The sequence below is a fragment of the Opisthorchis viverrini genome (assembly GCF_000715545.1).
Source record: "Opisthorchis viverrini unplaced genomic scaffold opera_v5_634, whole genome shotgun sequence".
In the NCBI taxonomy this organism is placed as follows: Eukaryota; Metazoa; Platyhelminthes; class Trematoda; order Opisthorchiida; family Opisthorchiidae; genus Opisthorchis; species Opisthorchis viverrini.
Window position 1 is genome coordinate 10,114 of NW_008752277.1, and position 13,359 is coordinate 23,472.

Sequence of the window (13,359 nt, forward strand, 5' to 3'; positions counted from 1 at the left end):
CCCTGTCATTGGGAACAGGGACTGGCAAGCAGACTTAATACGGAAGACAAGTCGAGAAATAGCAAAATTTACGTACACTAACGACCAAAAAAATCTCACCTACGTGTAGGCGTACAATTTGCAGCGTTATTACGGATCAGCCGCATCCAGTCGTTTCAATTGTGTAAAGTTGCAGCTACTCGCAAATAGAGGCATGCACGCGAACTGCGGTTTTCTTCTTTTCAAACGTAGTGGGTTGCTGAGAACAGTACGTGTGCAGTATGAGCATTGCGGCGACCAAAACAACCGTTGCCGTCAAGAAACATACCCGTGGAGACCCTATATGGGCCAGTCTGTTAGTTGTCTTCCGGGGTAGTTTTGGGCGCATGATGTCCTAACGTCAACATAGTGACGGGCTTACGATCAAGCCGCTAAGTCCGTTGAACTGACGAATGCTTAAGCCGACCGATCCCTAGTCGCCTAAGCAGAGCTAAGACAGCAGTCGTCAAGCTAGAGCTTCTAGTTGCTTCTCCAATGTGAACCATCGAATTATGTGTGGACTGACGACTGCTCCACTTACTGTGCAAAATGGGTTCTGTCAAAGGACGGTCACTTGATCTGAACTGTCTCCCAATTAGCCACGTTACCTAAAGGTAACGATAGCTAAAAAATTCATGCGACATGACATAGCGTAGAGTGTGCTTGGTCAGCTTCCGATGGTAAGTACATGATGGCGGTTCTGCTAAACCTCGTGTCGCGTTTGCTAGTTTAAGACACCTATGGCGGCGTGTCCGAAATTTCCGGAGGCATGCCTATCCGGCTAGAGCAAGAGACATTTTGTTGTGTGCCCGCGAGACCTGGACGCGCATTAGACAACTTCAGGTCCTCAAAAACTGTGGCCTCCAAAACGTGGATTGTGAGGGTGTACGACAGTGAATCCGCAACGAGACATTTGAAAATGAGTGTTGCCAGCACAAGAACCTGTATTGATCACACTGGGTAGTCTGCATGCGACCGGGCGTTTCTTATAATTTTGCGGTGGCATGTTGCAGTGGCTGATTTGAATACCGCGTTCAATTTAACAATCGTGCTTAGGGATTTAGTCCACTCGATATATTAATCGAAGATATGTTACTTTATGCTAGACTCCACAAGATCGGCCAACAATCTTCAGGTTACTTAGATTACCATGAAGGTTCGTCATCATGGATGAGTATTTAGATTGTCTTAGTTGACCGCAACTCCCCATGGAAGTTATCAGAAAAATGAGGGTAGCAAACACGGCTTGTATTTTTCCGCGCTTAATTTTTCCGGCATCCCCCACTGAGTACCTGGACACATGCTGTTGATTTTTTTCAAACGAAACGAGCCTTATGCTCGTGATTACAATGGCTGGCTCCGTTGAACGGTGGTATCTCCACAGTAGATTTTGCGGGTGAGTAATCCACCAAGGATGATGAGCGGCAAGCAGCCTGAGAGAGTTACTTTCTGAGATATTTGTCGCAATGCTGTTGGGTTTCCATACACATGGGGTCTTTATTTTTTTTGGAAAGCAAGGGAATTCACACTTGATGTATACAGAAGACATTCTCAGTTCCACAATAATTGTAAAAGACGCGCAAAATTTTCAAAGATCGAAATGACCGCAGCGAATCACCATGTGGTGATCGCCATCGCACCTATTACATACAGTCCGTGGATTCCCCGGTGGAATATAGCTCAATACAGAAGATTCGAGTTAGGAACGTATTTTGTCAGGTCTTCTGTACCTCATTCTAACAAATTCCTACAGATTTGACTTAGGTCAGTGTGCTGTGTGAAATGACGAGCGTCGTCGTCCGAGCGTAGGCCGAGCGGAGGCTGTTGTATTGGGTATGTCGACTATATTCGTTATGCCGACAGTCTCGGTTAGCCATGTTCTCTTCGTATATATGTGGAGTAGACCGTGAAAAAACAACAATGTGAAACTATGCTGTGCTTTTAACGAGTTCACAGAGCCCATTGTTGACCAAAGTTCAGATTCGCGTCACGGTACATATATATATACATATATATGTGTAATTGTCAAACGTAAGAACCGTTTACATGCCGTACAGTGTTTGTAGCTTCCACAGTTTCGTACATTGATGATTTAGGGGGGACGGGTAGGTGGCCGCTCATTGGACGCGCGAGCTGATAAATTTGGGCTTGCATGCTCGAGTGCTTTTAAATGTGCGACTGGGCCACGCCTGACAATATCTCCAACCATTCATGTGGCTCGTCTATGGGTCACCATCCAGGAAGGTGGCAATGACCAGCGCACCTGAGTTTGCTGGTAGTGGCTTTTATACTTCGCTGCCAAGTCGTCTTTTGACCGCCTCTTGCTCGTATCCATCCTTCACGTGGTTGTGCGAAAAGAACTCTCGGAGGAAGTCGGTCGATTGACGTGCATCACGTGGTCAAGCTACAATTGCCGATGCAATGGGATCAGTTCATCTATCGATGGTGGGTTATTTGTTCAGAATACCAGATTGAAGCTCTCTCTAAACCAGCTTGCAGCGTAACGCAGTAGCTTGTGAAACCATACACATGGTCGTTCGCTATTTTCTACCCGTCGTCCCCTGCTGATCACACGTGTTCACATGTTTGCACAGGTATACGGTGTTCACACCTGTTGATAAGCCGGCGTCTACACCTAAACAAAACATGATGAGCGGTTGGTAGGCAAATAATCCGGTCTTTTGTAAAATCCAAATAGCATGGTTCAGTATGATAAATAAACCGCCAGTGACAGCCGCAAAAAGAGTAGATTCCCGCAGATTGCAATTAGAACAGCGGATCTACGGATCCTTTCGAGACATAGAATAGAAACACAGGTTAGCTATGGTGAGGAAAAGGTTATCAAGCAAACCTTACCCGGTTAATGGAGTCTTGAGAAACGAAACCCCACTTATGTGAAAAACAGCAACGTTGACAACATTGATCACCAGTAACTGGGGGTGCGGCTGGGAGAAATCGAGAGTTTCTTCGGGGAGCTACTCCCGGGGGCTCCATTGATGTGCAAGGATGACTCATTTGAACTGGATTACATTCCTTCTGTGCATACAAACAGGCGATTCCCAACAGATTTGATGAGCTTGGAAGAAGACATCGAATTTCAGCCGAATGAATGCAAATGAATCCAGTGATCGTATGGATCCGTTCTTCTGAACTTTCCAGATCACCATGAACTTGTGTACTACTCGGAGGCCTGCGTCACCTAGATGACTAATAGGCAATCCGGCTTGCTTCATTCAGTGACACTTGCACAAGAAACACGCCAGATTATCTCTGAGAAATTTTGTTTTGTGTTGAATGATGGGAATTCGAAAACTCTGGACATATAGTGCCTCGTATCGTCATCAATCGGCATCTCCAAAGGGTGGTGGCTTTCGCGTTTTCGAGGTCTTAGTCATCTAAGTCACCATGAAGAAGAACTCACTTTGGTTTAGCGGCACTGAGTTCTCAACGGAGGATCAGAATTGCTTCTGTGGGTAAAGACTGGGTATTTCGTTCTCTTTCAAACTCAGCCGCTTTCGTTGGAACACATATTGAGGCTTCAAAGTCATATTGCCGAAGACAATTTCACTGCAGTAGCAGAATCCCGCGGAAAGTTTGCACGAAATATTGCATGTCCCGCCATTTTGACAAGGTTTTGTATCACAAAAGCACGAGTGCTGAAGCATGTCTGGAAGTAACTTGCCGCTTTTACTTCTGAGTATATCTACTGTCCGTAATCTCCCAACTCGTGCCCCAGACCAAATATTCTGTAGCCTCCAGATAAAGTTGCCGCATCAAGAGCATCGTAACAATCGAATCTGATCGGAAAACAATACGAGGACGACGAAATAACGCTCGTCGGATTCATGCTACTGAAGCAAACTAAGTAGCCATGGTTCAATTCGATTTCCCCCAAAAATATCGGGGATATGCTAGCGCGCCCAGACGAATTTGTGAACAAGTGTATCGTCAGAGGCAAAGTCGATTAACAATCTTCGGAGTGAATCCGCACCATACTGTTGAAGTCACCGATCAAGCAGGAAGGATTCTGCGGATGCTGCCATTTCGACCTGTATAGTTCCGCTCACCGCCGCCCCCTAAACCCCATCGACCTTGATGCGTCTAATCCACTACACATCTGGATACTATGTGAAAATTATACTCGTATCCAGGATACCAAACAATCCTTCGCCGAACGGCTTTAGTTACTGAGTACGCACATCAACACGCAAACAGTACGGATCTGCAGCTACCAAAAAAGACACTAAAACACAGATGTTATTATTTTTCCAATTTGGAACAGCGTTCGTACTGCCGTCCCAACATGAATATCTTGGAAGTTCTTAATGTGGCGCAAGTCTGCACGATCACCTAGCATGTTGAATGAACGAAAATAACGAACCGTAATGAAAACCCTGAATGCGGAACACACATACAGGTACCCACTGGGATTCGCGTTCACCGCTGAAACGAATACCGAGTGCATATAGACGAGAGTGAAATATATACGAGTACGCGTTTGTTGTTACTGACAACCCTACCGTATATATGATTCTCTTTAACCGAATAGAGGCTAAACTGACCCAATGAGTTCCGAAAACCCTCATCTGGTACATCGCTCATCAGACGGGACACACAAGCAAAACGTGAATGAGTTGTCATTTGCGGCTGCACCACACCGAACTGCAAGTTCACAGAAATCCTCAATAGAAATTAAGGATCTTCCACTCTGGTGTCAGCGAGTGGTGACCATCGCCCTGTTGCGGGCATGTACCACCCACCGAACGAGCCAACATATGACGAAAAACTTACACCTCCGTCAAACCGGGGAGGCCTCAGTAAATCTGACAAGATGAAACCCGTCTCCACACAGGTCACAAGGATTCAAGTTGCACATAGTAACCTTGAGTGCCATCCAAGACGTCAATATGGATCTGGCAGTCGCTGACCAAGCCAGAAGGATAGGAACCCGAGGATTTTTCCAGATATTCCCCGGCAGAGCGCTGGTGCATCTACCTAGTAACTCGAACAAAAAATGACGTATACTTATGGATTACCATTGCTGAAAGATCCAAACAGTGAGATGAACCGCCATCATGATTGTAAGAAATTGGAATTCAGCAAGAATTAGCCCCAAAATAACTACGTACTGGGAACCGGTGCATCACGTCACCTCTTTTCCACCAACTTCAAAGAAAAAGGCCTCAGGTAGTTGAGGCTAGCCTTGTCACTCAGGTACTCAAGGCACAAATCTTCCCGAACTAGGCTGTCATCCAATGAGGGCCAGCATCGACAACCTCAACGTATCCAAAATTCACATCCAATGGGTGACATTTTCAACTCTTTTCTAATACCCCACCAATGACTCCCTTAGGGTCAAATTCACACCACTTTCTTTTGAAGTCGTTCTGCTGCCCTGGCATAATTATTGTGACGATTCCACACCAGAGAGATGGGAAGCAATGGCTCGAGTTTCTCCCTTATTATAGCTCATCAACGGTGCACACCTATTGCCATGTCCGGGTTTCAAATCCGAGCACCTGACATGTCAGCCTCCAGTTGATTGGAAATTCCGCGCAGGCGGGCCTGACGATCGTCAAAACCAGGAAAACTACCGGGACGTCGGATCGATGACGCGTTGGCTATACCAATCCCATCGTTGAAGCGTTAATCCGTCCGCCCTTTCGGACGTGGGAATTCAGATGCGTCCAACGTGCGCTGGTAAAATAGTGGTAAAAAGCTGTCTATGGAACAAATCCAAGCTCTGATCCATTCTGTTCCACAGTTCACTACGTTCTCGCCGCTCATGAATGGATCCGCTTTCCACAGAAAATCAGTTGGCCTCACGGACCACATTGTCGTGGGATTTCACATTGTTATATGTGTAAAAAACAATGTTAACAATGACGAAAATCTGTCAATTTAGACGGCACAGCATGGGATTTCTCAGAAACGTAACCGATGAACAAAGCGTTGAGAACGTAACCCGAACGAATTGCCTTCATTACCGAAACGATATCCCTCATTCAGCCGGCTAGCCCACTAAAAGTACAAAAACGTATTATAAATAGAAGGAGGACGTTCAAATCACACCATGAGTAGAGAACTGAAGGCAACGGAAATAACGGCCCGAAGTTGACGAAAACCGGCGGATTAGTACCCTGAATAATTAGGTAACAATCGTCAGATTTATTGCTGGCGGCGTTTCACTTTTGTACGAAAGCTTCAACAGGCCACGTGGCTAGGTTACGAGGTTGATCGAGGTATAAGGCGGCTAGTGTATGACCCAGGTAAATCTCTGTTACGTGTCGACCGAGGGATTTTTTGTGTAATGCTGGCTGACCCAAGTGTTGGGCTGAAAGGGGAACCTACATGGATCTTGCCCAAGGTCTAGTTCTCCTGGTTCGATTCGCGTGCTACCCTCTGTCGAACGTCCTCTGCAATTTCCATCCTTCTGTGTGAAAAGCTAGTCCTACGGTAGTTGCGCAAGATGGATTCAAAGATCTTTGGTCGGTTTGGTATTTCAGCCATCCAAAGCTGTCTTTGCTAATGATTCTACGTGTATTGACAGCCACACACAGTCACTTTTCAAATCGGACTACCTAAGACCGCGTTTCCTATTCCCCTGCATGCTTCGAAGAGTAGTTTGTTTTCTGTGAAATGTATCACCCCATGTACCAAAAATATAAACCTATATCTAAAGTATGCGGAGAAATGGCCACCTATCGCCATCTTAAAAAACAGGCACAACATTCCGAGGGTTTAATGGAAGATTTCAGCCCACATATTAAAACCGGTTACCAGCTGGATCAACAAGTGCGAAAAATGAGAATAATGAAGGACAGAAAGAACAACAAATCGGATATTCGACTATGAGAAACTGCAGGCTCTAAATGTCCCAGTCTTCTCAAGACAGACAAACCGGAACAGTGAGGGCTTGTGTAAGGGATTCTCACAAACTTGAACTTGCTACACCTTCACGAACACGTGAATGTGCCCATGCTCATCAGTTCCCACATACATACTTCGGTGTCACTATTTCCCCCTAATTTGAGTCCATCAGGAAAACGTGTGCGGCGATGAATTAAGTGAGGCACAAGCTTTGTGACAAAGCGCTGGTTTATTTACCACATTCGTCAAACTTGATTTTTTCTGGAAGTGCCGATTCATGCGTCCCTGTACGTTACATGACTGCTGCTGGGTCTGATCACAAAACGCTGGAAAGACTGTTCTGACCAAACAAAATGGTCCATACACCCAATCCCATATTTCCTTACACAATGTCACAAAATCATGGATCAGGTAAAAGTCGGTCGCAACCAGGCTATAGTAGTTGGATTCTGGCGGAATGTGTGCTGAATGGCGCGCAACTAACCATCGTTTATAGTTCAGAATGAATACTGCTTCCCACAATGAACGATTTAAAATCTCTGTCGTTTATTCCGTACGAAATTCATCGACCTAGTTCAAATACATGGAAACAATCCAGTCTTCGAGGTGTACTTATGAATGAAGTGAAAAAGTGTGATAGGGAGACGTCATTCAAGAGAAGGCAAAAATGCAGATATGAAAACAAACGCATAGGACCTCGACGGCCACACAAGATTCAGAACATACACAACGCCTAAGGCATACTACATTTGTGCATCCCTTTCGCAGTCGACTCGTGCCTCTTGGTTACTAGTCGTTCATTTGTTTCGAAGTAATTATGAAGTCTGCACACGAAATGTGGGCGTTTTGGCATCCACATTTATCACGGTATCATTCCATCGCTCAAATATGCGCCTAATGCTGAAGCGGAAGAAATGGCATAACTCAGGTGTTCACATTGGGTGAGGTAATTTTCCATCGGGTCAACTCAGGTGGTGGGTATTTGTCAGCCGGATGACCGGTCACTTTACGTGGCTTCTCTTCCAAACTGATTCGGTAAAGCCCACCTAGAATAATTCAAATAGTTAAGCATCACATCGGAAGCCGCTGAATGATTTCACGCTGTCCCAAATACAGATTACAAATACTTTCCAGTTTGAACTGTTTTCAACTCAAATGTTGCAGTTAAATTTGTGGATGCATGTGCAACTAGAACAGAGGCAACATACACACAATCTCTACGGCAACGATGCATTCTCACCCGCCGTCCAAAGTGAAATCGTGCACATTGGTTACAGGGGTTCCTCATTTTAGCACCAGTGTTTCACCATGTGCACACTTCTGTGCTTTGCCGGCAAACAGGTGGTTCCCACCATATGACAAATGTCGTCACATTGGCATTCATTGTTATCCTGTCATTTCTCGTTATCCGCGTTAATTACGGGCCTAACTCTCATCCGGACGGAATAGAATTTCTCAGGCTGGTGCAATTGTAGTGATTTTCGCCGCATTTATTGCCAACAAGTGCTTCATCTGCGAAGATTTCTTGCAGCAACTGCTTAATTCTGGATATCCCAGATTGGGTCGCCCTGAGAATGGTCACAATGCAAGGTAGACCACATGATCAGGAGCAATATATACTCATGGGAAATCTTCAGGATGATTCTGACATCATCGATTCACAAAACGATACTATTGCTTGCATTCTGCTTGTGTAAGGCACGAACAAAGAGTACTGCCGCACAGCAGTGCGAGATTCGAATTAAGAATAACTCCATACTCCATCTCCTCAGCATTGTAGCTTTCATTTCAAAGTTGACTCATGCGTTTTCGTTACACAACATGTCGTAATCCAAATTAGCGCCTTCAACATGCGAGTCAATCTGTTGCCATGTAATCAATGGTTTATATAGCACTCTTACTCATACTGTCGGTGAGCGGACGCTGGCAGGATCGAGTTCCGAAAAAAAATGCTTTCGGAGTATTTTATTTGAATAGTCCCGATCTGCTTGTAATATGCTGAGGAATTTCTGGTAGTCCGTAGAGGAAAATGTTGGTAGCTCTGGTAGCGTACATGGTCGCTGGCTTGTTCGCAGACCAGGGCCATTTGATTGCAAACGTTTCATCACCAATCGAGGTGATATCATAAGTGCGTGGTCGGGTTAGCGTGGTAGTGAGTAGCGGTAGGTTAGTTGTGGTGCCTGGTAGGCTGCTTGTCATTCATTTATTCACATTTTCCGAGTACATTGTGTTAACAACTCTAGTCCCAATAATTCGTAAGCGCAAACGAAACAAACGGGCAAAGGTTAGCGATAGCCTGTCTTCGCCAATGTTCATCAGTGAACGAAGCGGATGGACATTTGTGCAAGTACTCCAAATCCCCGCGGATTGACTTAACCAGTTATGGATCGACAGGTCGACCGTGAAATCAACCCTTTGTCACTGTAGCCGCTATTTTGGAAACTCTGCCTGGGTCAGCGGGTGCAATTCACGGATGACGATTCACAGTTTGTGACGAGCATATACTCCATGCAAACCAGAGAAACACCTCACCCCCCAAAAACACATTTGGAAAAAATACGCGTCTGGGCAGCAGTGAAGGTCTGCCGCGAGGTAGAAAAATGGAAGAATGTATGATTTTATGGGAGGGCACGGTGGATGGTTCCGAGGATGTGGAAGGTCATTCGTCTTCCTCAGTGGTTGTGAAGTCATTGCGCGCGTCTGGTAGAGCTAATATTGATTTGTGGGAATGGAACTAAATATCCACTGCCTATGGTTGTCTTTATTGCGTAAAAAGTTAACATTGCATCTCACCTGAACAAACGACATGATGTCGCAATCCAATGTGATGTGAGGAGAGTGATTTTGGTCGTCTTACCCGGCGTAAAGTGGGTGGTCATTATGAGATTCATACAACGTGGCTGCACGAAATTCTTCGCCCACCCGATACGGGTCACCAAATTTCGGCGATTTTGTCCCCTATTGTTCGCAAAGGAAGTTGAGTGTGGTCCAGATATTTCGTTTGGTAAATCTGCCTGGATGTGGTAGACGCGTGCGTGAGTGAACTTGAAAACAATTCGCAATTGATAAGGGAAGTGCGTGAATTATATAGACGAACAACCGATCCCAATCGCCACGCTAATAAATGCCATGCAGTGGTTCTGTGCGTGAGCTTCGCGAATTTCCGGCTGGTTTCTCCAGATTTGAAATTTCACCGAGTGGACTAATGTCTCTCTCGAAAAACCACCCACGAATATGTTTCCAAATAATTTCCAACCGGATCGCGCCCCATGAACTGTGTGTTTGAGTCGCTGAGCAGGCACTCTCTCAACCAAATTGCACTTTTTCCGCAATAAAATTCACCGGATTAAAATGCACTATGATGAGACACAGAAAGTTATTTTCTAAGGTCATGGTTGATAAGTTGTCTGAGTACCTGAGAACAGTTCGTAATACTGCCGGAAGTTTAACACCACTGCTCAATGATGCACATCATCCTGCGCGGCCTGAGACGACAGAGCAGCTTGTCGACGATTCAAGTGCACAGAATATAGTACCATATCTTTCCTCCGTAGCAGCACTATTTGGTCGAGAACAGTTGAAAGTGAGTGCTCACTATGCACTGCTATGTTCACACTGGATGAATAACCTTTCGATTGGGTCAACTCAGGTGGTTGATAATGGCCGGCGGGATAGCCGATTAAATGCACGTTGTTTTGTTCCAAGCTGCTCTCTTCAACTCGCACAGATTAATTCCCATTGCATTGTAGTTCCACAATGACTAGTTTGATCACATTTTTCGGCAAAAATGGATTCCCTGAAAGTATTTGGTACCAGTGATTCCTGACCACGCTGGAACTATCTCCATTTGTCTCGTCGGTTTGTTTGCAGCATAACAGAATTAGTCATTTGAAGTGACTATGTTCGCAGCCCGATATTAATTGCCCTCACTAACAGTTTATAAATTATTTTGGACAATGCTCACATCTTAACAATGTGCGCCAAGCCCAACTGGTTGATAACATCCAGCCGTATGGCCAATTAGTGAGCGTCGGCTTTCCCGAGACTCATAATTATCTAACGCACATTTATTTAACCAGAGTAAGCATATATCATAGGTGGACTAGATGGAGGATTCCTGTGGTTTAATACAGTTTTGAACATAACTGCAGACATTCGACGCGCAGAACTTTGTGCTTCATCTAATACAGAGAAGATAAACGCTTTTGTCGACACTTCACTTTGTCGTTTCTAAAACGCACCCAACCGGTCCTCAAACTGGTATATCCTTGTTTTACACATCGGACTATGTTGTTCGCCTCGATCGGGGAACCAAGATATAGTTTCAGGTGTCCGACCCATATCGCCTCACAAAAATACCTGATTATAAAGCTGCACATCCTTTTGGAGCCACTCAGGAGAAAATCATCGACGCACATCATCATTATTGGTGCAAGGTTCAGATCTGCAACCTCCGTCATGCCATTGGTGCCACATTGCATGAGGGAAAGTTTCGTATATGTTGACAAGACTGGCAAACGTAGGTTTACGTGAACACTTTTGATTTCATTCCATTATCCTTATTATTGCAAGTCCTCAGGACGCCATCAGTGTCTCAAAACATAGCATATCACTCGTCGTGTGAACTTCATTCCAAGTCTGAGCTACCTGAATATGGTAAGTAGTGTGACTGAAGTTGCCAAATTTTGTACTAACTTATCAGTGGACAATCAATGACGCGCCGTAGTCAGGTATGTCAGTAAACAATCATTTTAATCCATTTGATCAAAGGATTTAAAACGAAAAACATTGTTGGGCTCTGTCACAACAAATGAGGACATGATTCTTAGAATGTACTTCCTATGGGTACATTTTGAATGCAATTGGAATAGCCCACATTCTAGTGCTTTTTGGGTCAGATAGCCGACATGCTTATATAAATTCCGACTAAAATACTGAGTAACCAGTGTTCTCGTGCTATGCCAGTAGGTAAATTGTTTCTCAGTTGCCCAATCGAGGGTTGAGCGTTGTCCAAAAGGATTTATGAACCACTGGGCGGAACAACTAATATCGGCCTGCAGACATGATCACATAGAATGACTAATCCTGAAAATGACGGAATTAATGGGGACTGTGCAAATGTGGCCAATGGGATCATGGAGTTCATCTTGGGCCGTGGATGTGCTCAATGCAGTCCGTTTGGAACTGGTTACCCGTTTGAATTAATGCAGTGTGGTCGGTCATTACTGATACCCAGTAGGATCACGGAGCTCATCTACGCTGGCGGATGTGATCTGGGCGGGATTTACGACAACAGTTCGAAAGAACAGCCACCCTGGTTCAGCTTATTGAAATTCTCCTCGCCCGGGGTTAACATGACGATGCACATATGGCTTGCGCGTTTAGCTATTCTCAGCCAAATAATGCTGATATTGAGGATAAATATGGAAATAATTACATATTCGGTGAAGTAGAACCGTCGCCTCGTAGCTGTGTCGTTCCGGGTAACGCGATTTGACGTGCAGCGTTGAGCGGTGGTGCTGAATATTGGCATCTGTTTTCAGATAGATCAAACGTCGTCCTAAGCTTAGGGACTGCGCCTAACGGATGATCCTCAAGTAGGGCGAAAACGGTCTTCGGCTGTCGAAGAATTACCCAAAGGAGTTCATATATTATTTACAAAATCTAGAAGATCCGGGTACGTGTTCAATGTTAGCGCGGTCAGGATTTCACATCTGTTGCGGGAAATCTTCGTAGATGGTGTGATTTGAAGAGCTGCTTTGCAATGCTGGTGAGGCTCTTGCAAACTCTGATGTGTTCGCAAATGATTGTACTCCGCTAATTTAGTGTTGAATTTGTTTTTAGGCAGAACATACGGTTGACGTGAACTCATTGTCGGTGCCCAACACACGGGCCCCAAATTGCGAAACCGTCATTAAGCGGTCGATGAATTGCGTCATTATGGTTTCTGATCAATAGCTTTTGGGTAAGGTGAGACTATTCGCTGGTTTATGGTGAATAAATGCTTGTGATAATTTTGACGCAATAGTCATGTTTTTGTTCGTTCTTGTAGGCAGGATTTTTGGTTTCTGCTTTAACAGAATACAAGCAATTACATCGCTGTGGGAGGCGATGATGCGAGCATTTTTGAGAAAAATGTCCGTGATAATATATTTCTTGGGAAAAATGGAGCACTGGGGTACGTAGTCACTGTCAGCGCGGTCAGAATTTTGCATCTGTGGGGGAAATCTTCGTAGACGGTGTGATTTGAAGATCCGCATTTCAGAGCTCGCAACAAAAGTCATTAATAATACACCTGAGGTGTGCCATTTCTTCCGCCTCAGTATTGGGTGCACTGTGCGGACGAAATGTACCAAGATAATAATGAATGCCAAAAATGACCACGTTTCTTGTATAGTCTTCATACTTACTTTAAAATATACAGTTCAGTAATCATCGATGTACGAAACTGTGGCAGCTACAAACACTGTA

The 13,359-nt window shown here is 44.8% G+C and overlaps 1 protein-coding gene across 1 annotated transcript in view; it reads left to right on the forward strand.

Moving 5' to 3' along the window:
- Nucleotides 1–10,279: 10,279 nt before the first annotated feature.
- T265_11855 (hypothetical protein) overlaps nt 10,280–13,359 on the forward strand; it is a gene marked incomplete at both ends in the record, with an annotated part of 73,800 nt that continues 70,720 nt past the window's right edge. The window contains 2 exons of the mRNA XM_009178651.1: nt 10,280–10,471; nt 12,969–13,066. Of these exons, the coding sequence (XP_009176915.1) occupies nt 10,280–10,471; nt 12,969–13,066 (290 nt within the window). The remainder of the gene's footprint in view (nt 10,472–12,968; nt 13,067–13,359) is intronic.